General features: G+C 37.1%; 2 protein-coding genes across 4 annotated transcripts in view; both read left to right on the top strand.

Annotated features, from left to right (window-relative positions):
- cplx4c (complexin 4c) overlaps window positions 1-7,766 on the top strand; it is a 35,359-nt gene extending 27,593 nt beyond the window's left edge. The window contains exons 1-3 of one of the 3 annotated variants that reach the window (XM_085439367.1): window positions 641-3,250; window positions 6,200-6,287; window positions 7,200-7,766. In XM_085439367.1, the coding sequence (XP_085295493.1) occupies window positions 3,084-3,250; window positions 6,200-6,287; window positions 7,200-7,418 (474 nt within the window). In that variant the 5' untranslated portion in view covers window positions 641-3,083 and the 3' untranslated portion in view covers window positions 7,419-7,766. The other 2 variants (XM_085439366.1, XR_014916430.1) reach the window with 2 other exon arrangements.
- Window positions 7,767-10,374: 2,608 nt separating this feature from the next.
- On the top strand, window positions 10,375-17,107 carry LOC146687429 (retinal homeobox protein Rx2-like). The gene is made up of 3 exons (XM_085439627.1): window positions 10,375-12,070; window positions 15,113-15,369; window positions 16,208-17,107. The coding sequence occupies exons 1-3, from the start codon at window positions 11,788-11,790 to the stop codon at window positions 16,646-16,648; spliced, it is 981 nt and encodes a 326-aa protein (XP_085295753.1). The 5' UTR covers window positions 10,375-11,787; the 3' UTR covers window positions 16,649-17,107.
- The last annotated feature ends 461 nt before the right edge of the window (window positions 17,108-17,568 follow it).

The raw sequence follows: 17,568 nt of genomic DNA, 5'->3' as shown, positions 1-17,568 counted from the left end.
ATAAGTTTTCTGTTTGACGTTTAGTCAGCTGTGTGAAAACCAAGGAGGAACCCACCCGGGGGATTAATAAAGTTTTATTTTATCTAATCTAATAACTTTAATCTCAGCCAAACCGATTTACTCACGAACAAACAAAACACTGAAAAAAGCCCAACAATAACATTTTTAGGTTGTCTAAGTGACTTATATATTACGTTTAACCCGAGCAGCGAAACTCCGCGGTGATCTGAAAATGATGTGCCGGGAGTTGTGCCGTTCTCGGCCGCATCAGTAACCCTCGAGCTCCCGGCTAGCTGTCGAGCTGGTGGGTAGCAGACGCCTCTGAAAACGTCGAAGCACTTTTGCAAATATGGGATATCTTGATAAACCGAGCAGATATTTGATGTTTACACAACTACTTTCTCGCCTGAAAATATGTTAAAAGTTTATTTTGTGACCCAGAAAGATTAGTATGAGTAATTTTAAAACTTAGTAGCGGCCGCCATTGCTGGAAACTGGAGTTTGGCTGGGCCGCGCTATGAATTCTGGGATATGGTAGTAATTTGGACAGCCTTCGGCGCGTCGCTGTGACGTAATCGGTCTACAAATGCGGCCTCAGGAGGATGCAGCCCATGAATTGTATAATATAATCGCAGTATAATCGCAGCCTTTGCGGTTAGAAAATTGCACTTGATCATGTCGCGATATTATCGCAAATGCGATATATCGTTCAGCCCTAATTTAAACTGTAGGTTACCTGGAAAAAGTCCAGGAGTCTTGGTGAGAGTCTGAAGGATGGGATAAAGAACCTATACGTCACAATAGGCTATGGTAAAGACGACGTGGATTACCGGGGCAGAGGTCACAGTAAGCCAATTCTTGACCACTCCTCTGTCTGTATACTCGCAGCAAATAACCTGTGGTATAAAGCAGGTGAGCTGTAGTGACACAGGCTCACAGGCTAAGCTGTGGCAGGTTGTTATAGCTTGGCAGCATCTCTTTTTTGTTGTTTGAATTCACAGCAAGGACAAGTGAAGAAAGAGATCTGAAAGATGTGTTTGTGTGCATTAATGAAGCAAGGACGATTAAAACAATGGTCCTAAAGGAGTTTTCAAATTTTGTCAAAAGACCTAAGAAAGTATGACAGACAAAAGCAAAGGAGGCTAAAATAGTAAAAACAAAATTACATAATTGAATGGGACCTCAAAAGTTTTCTGTGACACTAATAATAATCTGTGAATAGACATAACAATCATCAAGCAGTAAATTAAAAGAAATCTGACGTCTTCATCAGAGAAAAAATCCCACACGAATTTCTAAAATCTCTCAAGGGATATTTTATTTAGACGTTTCCATCTCAGTATGTTCATTAAGATACACTCACAAACCACTTTATTAGGTATACCATTTCGAGATGATTTGAGTTTTGAGACATGGTGTGTTATCCTGCTGAAAGAAGCCATCAGAAGATAGGTATGCTGTTGTCATAAAGGGATGGACATGGTCAGCAACAATACTCAAGAGGCTGGTTTATTTGAACAATCAGTTGGGATCCAAAGTATCCCTCACCATTAAAAGAACACCACCACCAACAGCCTTAATAGCTGCTTGAAGGCGAAATGATTCCATTAATCCATGCTTTCACCTTCACTGTCATTTTTCCAATCTTCTTCAATTTTGGTCTGTCTATACTGTAGCCTCAGTTTCCTGTTCCCAGCTAACAGGAGTGGAACTCGGTGTTGTCCTCTGCTGCCATGGTTGTAATACGTTGGCTGCAATGAGTTAGTTGCTGTGCTTTGTATCAGTTTGAAGTATCTGCCCATTCTCCTCTGGCCTCTGACATCAACAAGGCATTTTTACACAGAGAACTGAATATTTTACAGTGTCTGTAAATCCAAGAGAAAGTTTCTGTGCAGTTTTTCAGTTCTGGGTGTTACAGAATGTTTATGTTATGAAAGTGTGACGTCCACAACATCACTAAAATACTCCTTAGCTCTAACTAGGACAATATATGGCAGTCATGGCAGACAGGAACGCTTCAGGACACCTTTGAAGTATCATTCGCCTCTTTAATTCCTGTTTTAACATGCAGATAACCTGCAAAATCATTTTTAACCAATGCAAACTGCACTTAATGTGTGATCGATACACAAACTGATACAGACATTCTCTGCTTGTATCATACGATTTGGCAAGAGAGGAAGACAGGAAAGCTGGGGACAGTGCACAGGACAAGACACGCAGTAAATGGCCTCAGGAAAGCTTCAAACCCAGGACTGTGCATCAGCCCTGTAGCTTATGGGTTGCCTGTTAAACCCAGTGAGCTAAACCATTTTTATGTAAATGTCAGTGACAAGAAAATCTTGCTTTAAAATATGAACCATTTTTATTTCTACTTAAAGGAAATCAAGACAGCTCTGTGACTGTAGAGTCCACCTTTAAAAACAGTCAATACTGTGAAGCTCAATAGGAAAAGAATAGTATTTTCCAAGTGTATAACTCATGCTAACCCTAATATCAATTAAATAACAGTTATAAATAATAATATAGTAACAAAGAGCTGTGCAAAAGAGTTTTTAGTGTTTTAACCTCAAACTCAAATAAGTTCAGTATCATTCATGATAAATAGCTGTATCTGCTGTAGCACTGCTGAATTTAACATCCACTGTGGTAACCACTGTTTATATGAAATGTACGTGCGTACGTTTGCATGATGGAAGTTATTTATGTTTTACCTACAGTTAGTTTTTATTATTCGATCACACTAGTTCCATTGCAGTGATTAGTGCTGGTTTGGCAAGTAGATAATAGTGAACTACACCCAGAGGGTCTATCCTGCTCCATCTTGTTGACAAGATAAACACTCTCCATTGTCTGCAGGCTGGCAGTTATGAGCTAAGCTCTTTATCGGTTTTACTCCAGCTACAAGTTATTGACACGGTCTAATCATCTTGACACACATCTAGGGAAGTTTGTATACAGCTCTTGTAAACAGTATCTTGTTTTAAACATACAAAATTTAATTTTAACGTTACCCTTCTCCTCTCCACCGGCCCTTAGCTTTACGCTTTCCCTGTAGGACTGAGAAAGATTACAGCTGAAATATGGCATTCCTCATGAATCAAATGTTAGGTGACAAGTTGAAGAGTTTTACCGGAGGAGGCGGTGAAGGTAACGGTAAAGCAGGAGCAGAAGGAAAGGAAACAGCAGAGTCCAAAGGCATGTCCAGAGAGGAGTTTGAGGAGTACCAGAAGCAGATGGTGGAAGAAAAGTGAGTAAACCTTTGCAGCATTGGATGAAACACTGAAAAACAGTGCCTTAAAATAATGTTAACAACAGCTAAACTGGATAGCATGTTTACAACTATTCAGCAATATGTTTTTTGCACTGAGGTCACAAACTAGTGGTTAACATTTTTAAATGACAATCTAAGTTTGATGTAAGTGTGAATACTTGTGTGTTATTGTGTGCTTGGACTGGCCGTTTGTCCACAGCATACCCCACCGCTCATCTAATGCCAGCTGGGATTAAAATTTATGTAAATGTTTAAATGTTTAACAGTGTGTAATTTTTTTTTTTTAAAAAGGGAAAGATAAAACTCATGTTAAGCGCGGGCTGTATTACTCATCGGCAGGATTAGTAATACCAGGCTATCGCGTCATGTTTGTTCCAGAGCTGCAGATAAAAGCATATAGCACCGATAAAAAGTGCCTCTCTTAATCTCAAAACCCACTCATGAATTACTATTACATTGTGGACCATAGTAGCAACATTTAGAAAGAAAGAGGTTCGTTTTCATTCCCTGTCAATACAAGCTGTATTCTACATTTCAGACATTTGTATGCTGACCAGATCCCAAAAAACTAAATGTGGAGCAAAACACTGTGTTTGTGTGGGACAGTGTGGGACAGGTTAGCATTGGTGGGAGGTGGTCTGAAGTTTTCATATGCAAAAAATACCAACACAAGAATCGCTGTAGGTTACCAAATTTGCATTTAGCATGTAAAGTCCAATGTATTTCTAAGTACAAACGGCCACTTAATTTTCTTTGTACTAGCTTCCATCATATTCACCCAAATCTGCAAAACGTGTTACTTTTTGGTGATGCCTACCTTATGGGGAGAGCATTAGACAAGCTAACTTCCACTTAAATGTAATAATCCCTGCTCTCTTTACATGCACTGGGCATAAGCCAGACTTTAGGGCTACTTTGCCCTTTAGCTGCATGATCTTAAGACTCATTTTGGAGTCAGCTTCTGCCATTATGAGAAAATACTGTCAGTCAACATTCTCAAACTGTATTGTTTTCTATAGTGTGTGGGTGTGTATGGACTCTGGAGTCTTACTTGTGTGACCACATATGTGACATCAGCGGATGTGAGACAGGCTTATAGTTTAGCTTTAGGTACGGTTTATTCCCTTGAGGCTCAAATTAGCCAGTGAAGGAGATTAAGCTCTGTGTGTAATAACACGGTTTGGTTTCAGGAAGCCACCATTAAACATGTCTGTTAAGCCAGTGCGTTTTAAAACAATAATTATTTAATCACCTTAAAATCTGAAGGGATGCTACAATGTAAGCTAATTTCAACTAAGTGAAAAAAGAAGGTCTTAGGGCAGACTGTATAACAGATTGCAGTAATTTTTGATTTATTATTTACTTATTCAAGTGGAAAATGGCAGTTTAGTCTTAATCAGGCAAGTATGGTGGTCAAAAATACAGGTTACTGTTAATTTAATAAAGGTATGTTCAGCAAGAAAAAAAAAGACATTTTTGTGATTTTCTTTTTTATTATTGTTAATTTTTAAATGTTTGTTTATTTAATTATTTTTAAGTGGCAAATGATGTTTAACGGGAAAAGGAATAGTAGTTCATTTAATTAGGGTAAGTTCACTAATTTCATTTATTTTGTGGTATTTTTTTATTGTGATTTTTTTAAAGTAGATTTTTGTCTTTATTTAAATGTTCATGAATTTTTTTGAAGTTCACCAGTTTGTTTGTTTTTTGTAACTTTTTTCTTTAAAGATTATTCGAGCTATATTCTACAACAGGAAGTTGATGGACAACACTGAATAATAATGTTAGTAGAAGTGATTAAAAAATTGGTCTGCATCTTTGATTTTTTTAGAATTAGTAAAAACAAAAAAACAAAAAAACAACAATTAACCTAACTAAGCTATTCAGGATAAGCTAAAAATTTTCTTTTTTGAGTTACTGTGATTCTATTTGAGGATGAACTGCATTTAACCCCTGTGTGGCCCTGGGACCATAAATGGTCCCAGGGCCACACAGGGGTTAAGTAGCTAAATGCCAATATCGCCTTTGTGTATAAATGGCACAGCAATGGGAGTGAATGAGGTGAAGGAGTGCAGCCCTGGCCAAAACATCAAGTAACCCCGGATTTGGGCCAACTGCTAGCTTTCCATGTAGCTAATCTTATTATTAAGCAGGGCATTACTGCAGCTACAGTTACAGAAGTGGGCTAATAGCACAAATTACGGTTCTCTGGTCCTGTTCTGCTGCATAAATGTTGGACAAGTGGTGGTTGCCAGGCGACGATATGTCATTATAATATATTAAATATATTGTTTTTTGTACACAAATTAGATGTTATGGTCATTAAATGAAAATTATATGTTGCATTATTTGTCCATATAATGGGTCCCATTAGCCTGTTGATAAGTGGTAGCTTGGCAAATGATTTCAGGGGGCCTGAGATGTACCTCTACTCCAAGTCTGGTCCCTCAACTTCTGATCACATAGGAAGAGTTTGTGGACAGTCAGACAACTACATAATCCTCACAGATCCACACAAGGTCAAACACAATAGATGAAGGCAGGAAAACAAGATCTGTGCAGTGAGACTTGCTGATCAGCTTAACAAGATAATGTTTCATACGACATTCTAATTGACGCAGCTGGCAGTCCTGGCATGTCTTCTTCTGCTAACAGTATGATGCGTGTGATAACATAATGATATGAAAGGAAATATTTACTTATATTAGATATATTTTAGGGATTCTGAGCATTTTGGAAAATATGATAAATAAATAAATAAAATCACATGATCATACATTAAATGTATGGTAAAAATAAACACAATTACATTCCAGTGATTGATTTACTGTTTCTTTTTCCTTTAACTCACAGTCACTATGTGGCAGGGTTGGCCTTGTAACTTGTTCCATTTACTGGCTTACATAAAGTGCATGCATTTTGCAGGATTCAGCGTGACAAGGACTTTGCAACCAAGAAGGCTGAGAGGGCAAATCTCCGAGTGGCTTTAAGAGATAAATATCGACTTCCAGATGTAAGAAACTATATCTTTAGTTGCATTAACCTTTACATATATCAGTTTATTGTGCCATTTTTCCAAGTGTATCTCATTTACCAATGTTATTTTACTTTTATTATTATTTACTATATTGATCTATTAATTATATTTATTATTTTCATCACTGTATTACTGTTACTGATTTTCATTAAATCATTTGTATTACTTCTCCGAGCATTTTATGTGTGTGCAGCAGTTTAATGTCTGTACTATTGTGCTTAAATGTTCTATATAAATATGTTTACTCGAGTTGTATCAACTTAATTTTAACTTAGGTAAGTTTACTCTATGACTAGTACTGCATGATTTCTGGCACAACCCTTTTAGAATTACTTTACTTACATAATTACTTTCTTTAAATGGTAAAAATCCATTATTTTTACACATTAATGCAGTTGCTATTGAACCATACCAGTGCATTTGTATAGTTATTGTGAAACATTTCATATTTTCATCAGATTTAAGTAAATAATGTTTCCACATGAAGGTGAACACAATTTTTTCAACAGGGATTTGGGGAAAGGATACTTTTTAACACAGTTAATTATACTTATATTCAAAATAAAATGTGTATTTTACTTATTTATTGTGTAAGTACTGTAAAGTAAGTTATTTTAGAAAAAGCATGCAATTAATTGCATGTATTTGCTATTAATACTAGGAAAAAGACTTGTTTTTGGGTTACTAGCAAAGCTGACTGAGACTCATAAACTTTTGTAGATGTTACTAGTAACACCTGATTCATTAATATGATGCATTTCTGCCCAGCCATAATCATTCAGTCTCTTAAACAGCTCTAAAGTGCATTTCCATGGTAACTTATTAAATCTTTGGGTTTTAACATCATTCTGAACTTACTGCATTACAATTTTGTGACTTTTGTCACAGAGCACTCAAGACACGGCATTAGTGGAGATGGCTGGGGATGACATTGATGTGCCAGAAGAGCTTGCAAAAATGGTGGATGAGGATGAGGAGGAAGAGGAGGCCAATGACTCTTTCCTCAATAGACTTCAAAACCTGGACATGGACACACTGAAAACCAAGGCCCAGGCAACAATGTCGGAGATGAAGCAGAATGCAGAGGAGAAATGTACCCTCATGTGATAACTACTTGTCTAAAACTCAAAGTATAAAATATACAGTGCTCGCATTGTACCCAGGCCTTCACACATTACTTTTCACCTGAACTGCAATATTTGAAATTAAGTGTCTATTTCACAGATAACTGCTTTTATTTTTCAGTCTTCATACTCAGACTACAGGTTAAAGTGCTCTGTTTATGGAGCGCTTCTCTACATACAGGTGCTTCGTGAAATGATCCGGCCATCTTCACTTCACTTTTGCTACTTATACACACAGTATGACACTCAGTACGGTCATTTGTATTATATTTAATAATTTAAATATCTCTTCATCTGTCTCTGTAAAAAATTCAATAAAGATTTAAGGGTTCTTATTTCTTATGTTTGTGATATTCATTCAAAAACTGTCTTTAAAGAGGTTAAATTCCCATTAAGGTTAAAGCATTAAGTTCCTAATCTGGCTGAGTGGACGAGAGAGAAACTCTGGTTATTATGACAAACTAAAAGATTAAAAGATAAAGTACCTGAACGCCCCAAATATTGTTTTCTTTCAACTAACGTCTATCTGCATCATTTTCGCAAATACATTTATCTCGGATGAGATTTACTGCATATTTGGAACTTTATTTGACAGGAATTTGGATTTGCTTTTATCTACAGAAGACATTTTAGGTCACAGAGTATAATCTAGGATTATGGGCCATAGGATTAATCTAGGACCCATATAGCTTGTTATCTCTTCTATTAATTGACAATCATCCCATTATGTTTTTTTGTTGCTGAATACATTAAAATGTAGTTTTTAATACCTCTGTAGACATCGGAGGTATCCTTAAGAGATATTTGAAATTTGTTTTTAAATCATTTCATTTGGACAGTGACTGGTTTCAGTTTCAAGTCTTTAGACGTAAAAAGATCACATTTTGTACAGACTTTTAATAATAAGCACAAAGTGCACATTTACAACCGAACACCATGTGACAGATTAGACTTTTCTTCACATTTGAACATGAGCTGATCACATCTCCCAGCATTTAACCCTCCCTTTCCATTATGCCTGTCATCCCCCTGCCGTTCACCATCCCCCTTTCCCCCTGTAAGCTGACACAGCGCCTTTAAACATTAGCTGCTTTCTTCCTAATGGGATCTCAGGGACTTAAACTGTCATCTGATAAAACTAAGGCGCTTGATAGCTGCGCTGCACCCTCTTAACCAATTTGTACTCAATTAGGATAATGGGGAAACAAGCAAAGAGGGACAGATTTAATATATTAATATTAATGTGATAAAATGATTATCAGTTTTCCCTTGCTACTTGCTACTATTAGGAGCGTCCAGCAGGTGTCATATAAATACGATCTGTTATTAAAGTAGTCCAAACATTAAAGGGCTTTACAAATGATTTATAATTTATAAGTAGATACCTGCCAAAAATGACAAAAACAGTATAAGAGTCTGAGTTATCAAACGAAACAATTCAGTATGGACTAAAATCTGACTTTACATACACACATTTTACATACATGCTTTAGTTTACTAAAACTGAGCCATAATTAATTCTACAAATATGCCTTCACAGATATCACATGTCAACATGATGACCTACTATAACAGGGATTAACTGCAGCGATGGTGCAAGCTTTTCCGAAGATGACCTTTTATATTTGGAACCAAGTAAATAAAGTTTCTTTATACAACAGAAATTCATTCCAATTTCTTTAAATGGCAATTATTGTTTTTGTGGAGGCGTTTTACTTTCAACATGCAAATATGTGAGATTTTGCAAAATAAATGCCTGTCAGAGTCACAGCTAACATTGTTTAGGGGTGAATTCTAATTCTAATGAATTAGGAAAGATAATAACTTTAGCAGGTTTTTACTTGCTATTCGTTTTTTCCCCCCCTGACATATTGAAAGTTAGAGAAAGGTGACGCTGCACAACACCTTACAGGGTTGGCTTCCTTCATAGTAAACATATGGTGGCTACCTACTTACCAGCAAATCTCTGCCAGGGGGCATCTTTAACTTCTTTATTTATTCACAGGCAAAAGTAATAGGCTTTTCAGTCTCTCCTTTATTGGAAAACAACTTTGACAACCCAGAAAAGGTGGTCAGCCAAAACCACTTAACCTATAGCCATTCAGCTAATAGATCGAACTGACAATGTAGCTTGGTGGCTCAAATGAGGCCAGATGGCTTTAAACTAGCTAGATTAGCTTTAGGTTTCCATGGATTCTTAACCTTCTCACTGACTCCTAGAAGATGGTTTATTCCCTGCTGCTCCTTTATTGTGTGCCAAAGGGCTAATAATAAAAAAACCAAAAAACCCCCAAATTGGATCAACATTTACTACCCAGCAGATTGCTGGACTTATGCAGTTACATTAACTGTTATTAATTATGCAAACATGTAAAATTGAAAACTTCGCGAAAACTATCTATCTAAAAAAAAAAACACTTTACGTCAGAATTGACAGCAAGACTCTCAGTAAACCTCTTTGAAGGCAATTTGTATTTTTTAAAAGAAAAGTTCTGGATTTTGTTTGGCATGCCAAGAACGCCTAAATATATCTTAAGGTAGGTGGGGTGAGGTCAGTGGAAATCTCCAGTCAAGTCTTTAGGCTAATTAAGGATGGGGTTGATCTCTGCAACACCTACTGTAGCATCTACGGCTTTGGCTGTGCCAGCTGCCACGGGTGAATCTTGCAGGCTGCAGAATGAAATACCCAGTGCCACCAATCCAAATCCACTGTGTACTATCAGAAGCAGATCAGCAAGATTATGTGTCGATTATGTGTTGATTTGAGAAATGCAAACATGGTACTGAAGAAAACCTTTTAGCTAAAAAAGTTAAAGGAGTGAAATGGATTATGTTGAAAAATTGACTGCTCAAGCATGAATTACTTAATTATTTGTCAAGTGGGGTGCGACCCCTTACTTAGATCACTATTTTTTGCCTTTTTGGCTTTTTTTAAAAAAAAAAGGTATCATTAGACAGTGAAAAGTTATTGCAATGATTATAGTATACATGTATATTTGAACCCAATATATCAGTGTGTATTCCACTTTGAAAAATGTAATGTGATTAAATCCATTTTAATTTATCAAACCTGGTAAAATGAGTAGTGTGAGGATTAAAATCTTTCACTTGCTTGAATGAAACATTATTTTACGTGTTTACAGTGTGCAGCCATTTAAGTGAAGTCTATCTGTGTGTCTTTCCTCTCTTATATTGTCTATAATGAAGGGATTAGTAGGGGGGAAAACTCTCAGTACAAGCCATTATCTTTCAGACAATAGATTTTTTGAAAGAAAGTTTTGTTGAGCCTTCATTAGCAATGGCCTCCCTCTGTGGTCTGAATGCAGGACACATTTGGAGCAATTACTTGACCAGAAAACAACTGTCAGTCATTCTTAAAGGGGAAGGATTCCAATTAATAAACCTCTTAAACTCTTTGATTTTACTAGCATTCAACCTCCAGCTTTGGTGTCTTGTGCGGTTAAGGAGGAGTTTTGTTGGGGGAGACATGTTGCATGTTCTTTCTGCACAGAACTTCAGCAGTAGGTCATTTGCTCAGTTGTTTGCAGGGGATTTCAAGGACTTAACAGGGAGTAACAAATGCCTACGGTAGATATTGTTAGAGTCAGTTGTCTACTTACGGACTGCAGAGACGTCATGTGCGCAGCCTAGCCTGTGGAAGGAGAACGAAGGAAGGTAAGATTACTTTATGTACTTTCTCGCTATGCATTCGCTCAAATATGTTGATAAACACTTTCTATAAAGCTGATTTATATTTAGGCATGAGATGAGTTAAATTCACTCTTTTGTGCCCTGAAGGCAATCACAAAATGTATCCAGCTAAATTCTTAACCAGGCTGATTGCCTTCCTATTTGACAAACTTGAATCGCATTACAATAGAAATGGGAATCAGTGTAAACTCAGGATCAGCTCAATTTAAAAAAAAAAAAGAAGAAAATTTTACTCACTCAAATTGTTTAATTATGTAAAATAGTTTTTACTAATTCATAATTCTTCCAACTTTTACCAGAAGCTAATATTCCCAATAGGGACTCCTACTCTCATTTTAAACTAAAGGATCACGATGAGCAAACTGGGGCTCCCGTAAAGTCCATCAAGACTAATAACAAACCGTTAAATTACCTTCAAGTGCAGAACTTTACATTTTTGTCTTTTTTTTCTTTCCTTTTATTTCTTTTGCAGACAGATATGTGAATTGGCTTTGCTCTTGTGGAAACGGCCTGCACACTCCACAAAATTCTGCTCTGCTGCTCTATGTGAAGCAGAACAACAGGTGCTCTGCCTCGTCTCACTTGGTAGCCTTTTGCTTTTCTCTGACAAGGAAAAAGAGACAGTGTCTCCGAAGGTTCGAATGCATTTGTCAATGGATACCCTGGGAATAGTGGATGATAGTTGCCTAGACAACTATGACATGGCAAAAGGTGCTGGGTCAAGTGCCGGAGGCAGGGTTCACAGTATCGATGTCATACTGGGATTCACTAAAGACCAGGACCCTTTACTCCATTCAGCAGAAAGTGATGAAAGCCAGAAAGCAAATGAAGCAAACCCTCAGGATCCTGAAAAGATGGTCCCATCGGACCACTACGCTCACCTACCAGACCTCGGAGACAGCTCCCAAAATTCTTCCTACCATGGTGAGTCTTTTAATAAAAGGCATAAAAACCAGGAAGTTTTTTCCTCTCAGTTTAAATCATTGAGGGGATTTTCTTGTTAACCGACTAAAGAGTGGAATTAAACCTGTACTAAGGTTGTTAAGATCTTGTACATCCAGTTTAAACATAGTACACACATTTCTGTATCAGTGCTCAGGCGCTTTAAGCCATCATGTTAATTGAGTTGCTTTTCTGAAACAACTTGTTTACACTAGTTTTGCACCTCATGCAAAGCTATTTAACAATAAGATGCAATTAGTTCTGGCAAGTGGTAAAGTAACTGACAAACTTACTGTACTGTAATATTTAAGTTTGTGTACATGCTAAGGACAAAAAATAAGCATTACTCCAAACTTTACAGCCCATCAAATTCAAAAGTTAGCCCAAGTGTTTAAATAACTTCAAGCACCCAAATTAAACTGCTCACTACTGAGTTTCATCAGCAAAAATTATACATAGATGAATAGATGGTGTGGTTTAATTTTATCTATATCTTTTGACTAACGCTCTTTTATACAAAATGAAGATGTGAAATACATTTAGTGTCTTTTACATAATTTTACTTTACTTTCACTTCGGCACTTAAACAAGAAAGAAAGCTATCTTACTCTCTTCATACTTGTTAGCTGCAGGTGTAGCTACTAACACAAAAACTGATTACATATTATTATGTTTTACTTGTAAAGTAACTGGTACATCTCACTGGAAAGCAGACCATCCAGTTTGCCATATTTCTTCCTTTACCTTCTGAGGATGAAAGTAGTGCCTGTCGATACAAGCAAGGCAGGTGGGACCAGTTTGAAATTAACTAAAATTGAGTGTAATAAGTATTTAAGAATAAAGTTAATTGTCCTGCATATATCATAACCAGAATTACAAAGCGCTGTAGAACAACTAGATAGAAAAACAATTAAAAACACAGTTTATGTGTATGAATAAACAGTTTACACAGACAGGAAAAATAATAAATACAACTAAAACAAAAAGACTAATATAAAACAAAGGATAAGCCCCAAAATATATTGTATTTTCTTCACTTGTATAACACTTTTTAGAACACATCGATGCAAACCAACCAATTCTAAAATTGAAAAACAATTAAGTTTAACTGGATGTTTTAACCTCTTAAGCCCCAAGCCTAACTGATCTCCTGCCTTTTGCCCCCGTATCAGGGGGCGTTGGGGCTTAAGAGGTTAAAACTTGAGATGTACATGGCTCAGATCTCCAAGAATAAGAATTATTATCGTTATAGAGCACATCGTTCATCGTGGTTTTAGCACAGAAAAGAGCTTGATGTCATTTATCGGGACCAAAGATAAAGATTTAATTAGTTGTATCTGACAGTGACTTGACTGAAGAGGATTTGTGTCTCCCTGGTCTTTCCCAGGAGACAGAGCTGTTTATTTCATTAGCAGCGAGCTGAATGACAACAAAGGAAACGGTTGATATGTAGTATGGTTCCACTGGCTTTTATTGAGGGTTCCTTTATGACAACTCATTAGCTTAAAAAAACCTATGCGCTTTTATTGAGCTTACATGCTATATGCTACAGATATGTCATGCTACATTGCTATATGTTTTTAATTTTTGGGAAAACGACAAATTTCTTCTGCCTTGCACACTTTAAAGAGTTAAAACTGTGTGTGATTATAGACACCTCCATATTTACAGTGGCCATGCTTCAGTGTGACTGTTTGCTGGACAACAATACATATTTCATACACATTTTGTGGACAAGGGTTGAATTCTGGACTGTAAAAGATGACACACACAAAAATCCTGTATATGAAGGATGAAATAAAGCATGGTCGAATATACATTTCTGTGCAACTGCTATTTTATTACATATCTTTATCGTGAGTCTTTATCCCTGCAAGTTAAAAATATAATTCCAAAGCCAAACAGTAGTTCTGCACCAGCTTTGAAACTTGTACCTCAAAACTGTGTTTTAATATTTAATGTAGGGTTTACTATAATGTGCATTAAACACGAGTCCCTTTAAATAAGTTTTAAAGTTCGGCAGTTTAGGTTGATTTGACTGGACGCGACTTTAGAGAGGCAAGGCTGAGATGGTTTGGACATGTGCAGAGGAGTGATAGTGGATATACTATATATAAGGTTGTAGAGGATGAAGCTCCCAGGCAGGAGGAAAAGAGGACGACCACAGAGAAGATTCATTTATGCAGAGAAGGAGTAGGTGAAAATTGTGACAACAGAGGATGCTAGGGACAGGGTGAGGTGGAGGTGGAGGATCCCTAAAGGGAGCAGCCAAAAGAAGAAGAAAAGCAAGTTGGTTTGTTAAATTAAACATAAAAAAAGAAAACAACCTACATTGAAAGATTTGGAAGACTGTTCTTTGATTTGTATAAAAGCAGTCACTTTCTCCTCACGTGCACTTTTAGAACAAAGATACTTTTTATCCATGACCATATTGCGTGGAACGATTTGCTATGACTAATGAGCTTTGGTACATCACTCACATGACTCCCTTGCTCTACATCCATTTCTTAGAAAGCACAATCGACACTACAACTGTTTACCTGGCTCGTGCAGAAGCCAGTTGTCAGGGACTTGCAGGTTTAACTGGTAGCATCTGTCACTATGGGATTACTGCAGGGAGGAATTCAGTGAAAGACATGATGTCATTTAGACCTAGCCCTAACCCACCCTAAGGTTCATAAGCCTTTAAAGGGCTTTGAAAAGAGTTTTCAATCATTGATTTGTTTTAACATGGAAGCTAATAAAAGATTTCACTTTCTTAGTTGGTGGTAGAATAATGCATAAAACATTTCCCCCAAAGTATTCACTTCTTATTAGAAAAATCTTACATATATCAGGTTTTCTCGGTTTCTGATGACTGAAATAACAAAGGGCAATTAGACCATTTATTATTGTTTGCCATAAAGTGGAAATATATAACAAATGTTGGACATTTAAGTAGTGTGCAATTTAAGCCGAAACATCAAAGCACTTTAAAACCTTAGTTTCACTGCTCGGTTGTGTCCTTTTGTTGTTGTTTTTTAGAATCTGACATTTTCTCTGGTGACAAATGTGAGGGAGAGATGAGCAACTTGCAAAAGGAGGCAGATGATGCTGGGGGATCACCAGAGACCACTAACGATGAAGAGCACGCTAAAAAGAAACACAGAAGAAACCGCACCACTTTCACCACCTATCAGCTTCATGAGCTGGAGCGAGCCTTTGAGAAATCTCACTATCCAGATGTCTACAGCCGTGAAGAGCTGGCAATGAAAGTCAACTTGCCTGAGGTTCGAGTTCAGGTAAAGGCAATGTATATGAAGATATAAGCACATGTCATCCAGATATTCTCACAACCTAAATAACACCACATGGACTGATGGATAGTGTTTACCAATCTTCCAACAGAAATCCATGAAAGAAATGAATATTTACCAACCGTTTGTGTTTGATGAAGGGTTAGAAAAAATCAAAAAAGTAATATGGAACCTGAGTGGGATGGTGTTGATATGGAAGATTATTTGTTCACCTTTTAACAAACATGCTTTTTCTTGGAGGATTCATTATTCAAAGCTAATGATCCGATGACCATATTGCCTGAAACTCTTTGGCATGATTAATGGGCTTTGGTACACCTGACTCCATTTCTTGGAAAGTCGAATCACTGTTTACCTGGCTCGTGCAGAACTCAGTTAAAGTCTCTGTTTAGATTAGAGAAGGCACAGACTTACAGGTTTAACTGGAAGCATCTGTTACTATGGGATTACTGCAAGGGAAAATTCAGTGAAAGGCATGATGTCATTTGCAAAAGGTGCAGCTATTGGTAGTAAAAAAAATTTGTATTTCATTCAGAATCAATTTTAAGGATTTACTTAGTTTTTTCACCATGCAATCATATGGCATTTAACTGTTAATGCCCTTTATGTTCACTATTGCCCAGAAAGCAATTATCCACTTTTAGGTCAAATACTGTGCACACAGACACAGAAAAAAATATTGCACCAACTTGTGTTATTACTAGAAAATATACATTTGCAGCCTCCATAGTCTCCAAGATATATTTTATTAATATTTTAGTTCTTGCTAATGTAATTCAAGGCTTCCTTGTCCATGCATTTCATATCATTTTGTTTGGTTCAGGTGTGGTTCCAAAATCGAAGGGCAAAGTGGAGACGTCAAGAAAAGATGGACATCACAACCATGAAGCTCCAGGATTCCTCCATGCTATCCTTCAACCGTCCACCGATGACTCCAAACGTGGGGCCAGTAGCCAATCCAATGCCGCTAGATCCCTGGCTGACCTCACCTATTTCCAGTGCCACACCCATGCATACCATTCCAGGTTTCATGGGTTCACCTCAGAGCCTGCAACCCACCTATCCAAGTCAAAGCTTCCTTAACGCCCCGCCAACGATGGTCCAGTGTATGCAGCCACATATGGGGCCACCTCCTTATCAGTGTCCTCCCAGCTTCAATGACAAATACCCAACGGAGGATGACAGGAGTTCAAGCATTGCAGCACTCAGGATGAAGGCCAAAGAGCACATTCAGTCAATGGATAAAACCTGGCAGCACATGTGATGTGAAGCAGACAGATTTGATTTAGCTGGTTCTCTATCACATCAAGACTATCTCTCCACTCTGTTACATATTCCATATGTAGGGGAAATGATTCCCCTTTGTCAGGGTGTGCGGATACTTCTTTAAGACACTCCGGCTTGCCCAGTCAGGCCCCACAGCTTGACTATAAAACAGCTGTGGAGATGTGAACGGAATGTGTCTCCGAGCCTAAAGGCTGGAGATATAGTCTCTCACTCAGAGATCCGAGGTTACAATGTAACCACATGTTCCGTTAATGTTTACAAACTCCCTTTAAAGCGTTTGACTCGTGTTCCAGTGACGCGGACACGTGATACCAAATAATTTTTTTAAAATCTATTTTATGTCTAACAAACGTCTAACCATTTAAAAAAATCACTTTAAAATGTTTACCCTTGTTTTAACCCTACAAATACAATTAAATCCCTGCCAGGTTCTTGAACAGACTCTTGTTTAACTTTTGTAATCATTCATTTTGTAAACCTTTAGTGAATCTCTATTGAACTGAGATGAGAGATGACACATAGAGTCATGTTGGCAGAAGTAGCAATGTTTTTGTATTGTACTACAACTTGATGAAAAATTCATACTTGAGATTTTATAATTGAGTTGTGTTCTGACTGTTTTGTGGTGGTAAGATATTTTACAACACACACACTGTCACCGTTTATGGATGCATTATGTACAGGTATTAATGATATATGTTATTTCGATATAAGATTTCCGAGCTCCTATGAAGTAACTATGACCAATTAGTTGCCTGTTAAAGGGCTCCAGAGCTCCTCTGTTTTATTGTAAATTTAGTTAGTTTGATGTTTTTCTTTCATTTGCTGCAAAGAAAGTGAAAATGTGCATTCAAAGCCAGTTTTCCACTAATATCAATTTTATTTAGTCTTTATAGG

This window comes from Copadichromis virginalis, linkage group LG18 (genome assembly GCF_057382275.1).
Source record: "Copadichromis virginalis isolate Kocher_CV1m ecotype Utaka linkage group LG18, C_Virginalis_male_GT1.1, whole genome shotgun sequence".
NCBI lineage: Eukaryota > Metazoa > Chordata > Actinopteri > Cichliformes > Cichlidae > Copadichromis > Copadichromis virginalis.
This window is presented reverse-complemented; position numbering and strand designations above follow the sequence as displayed.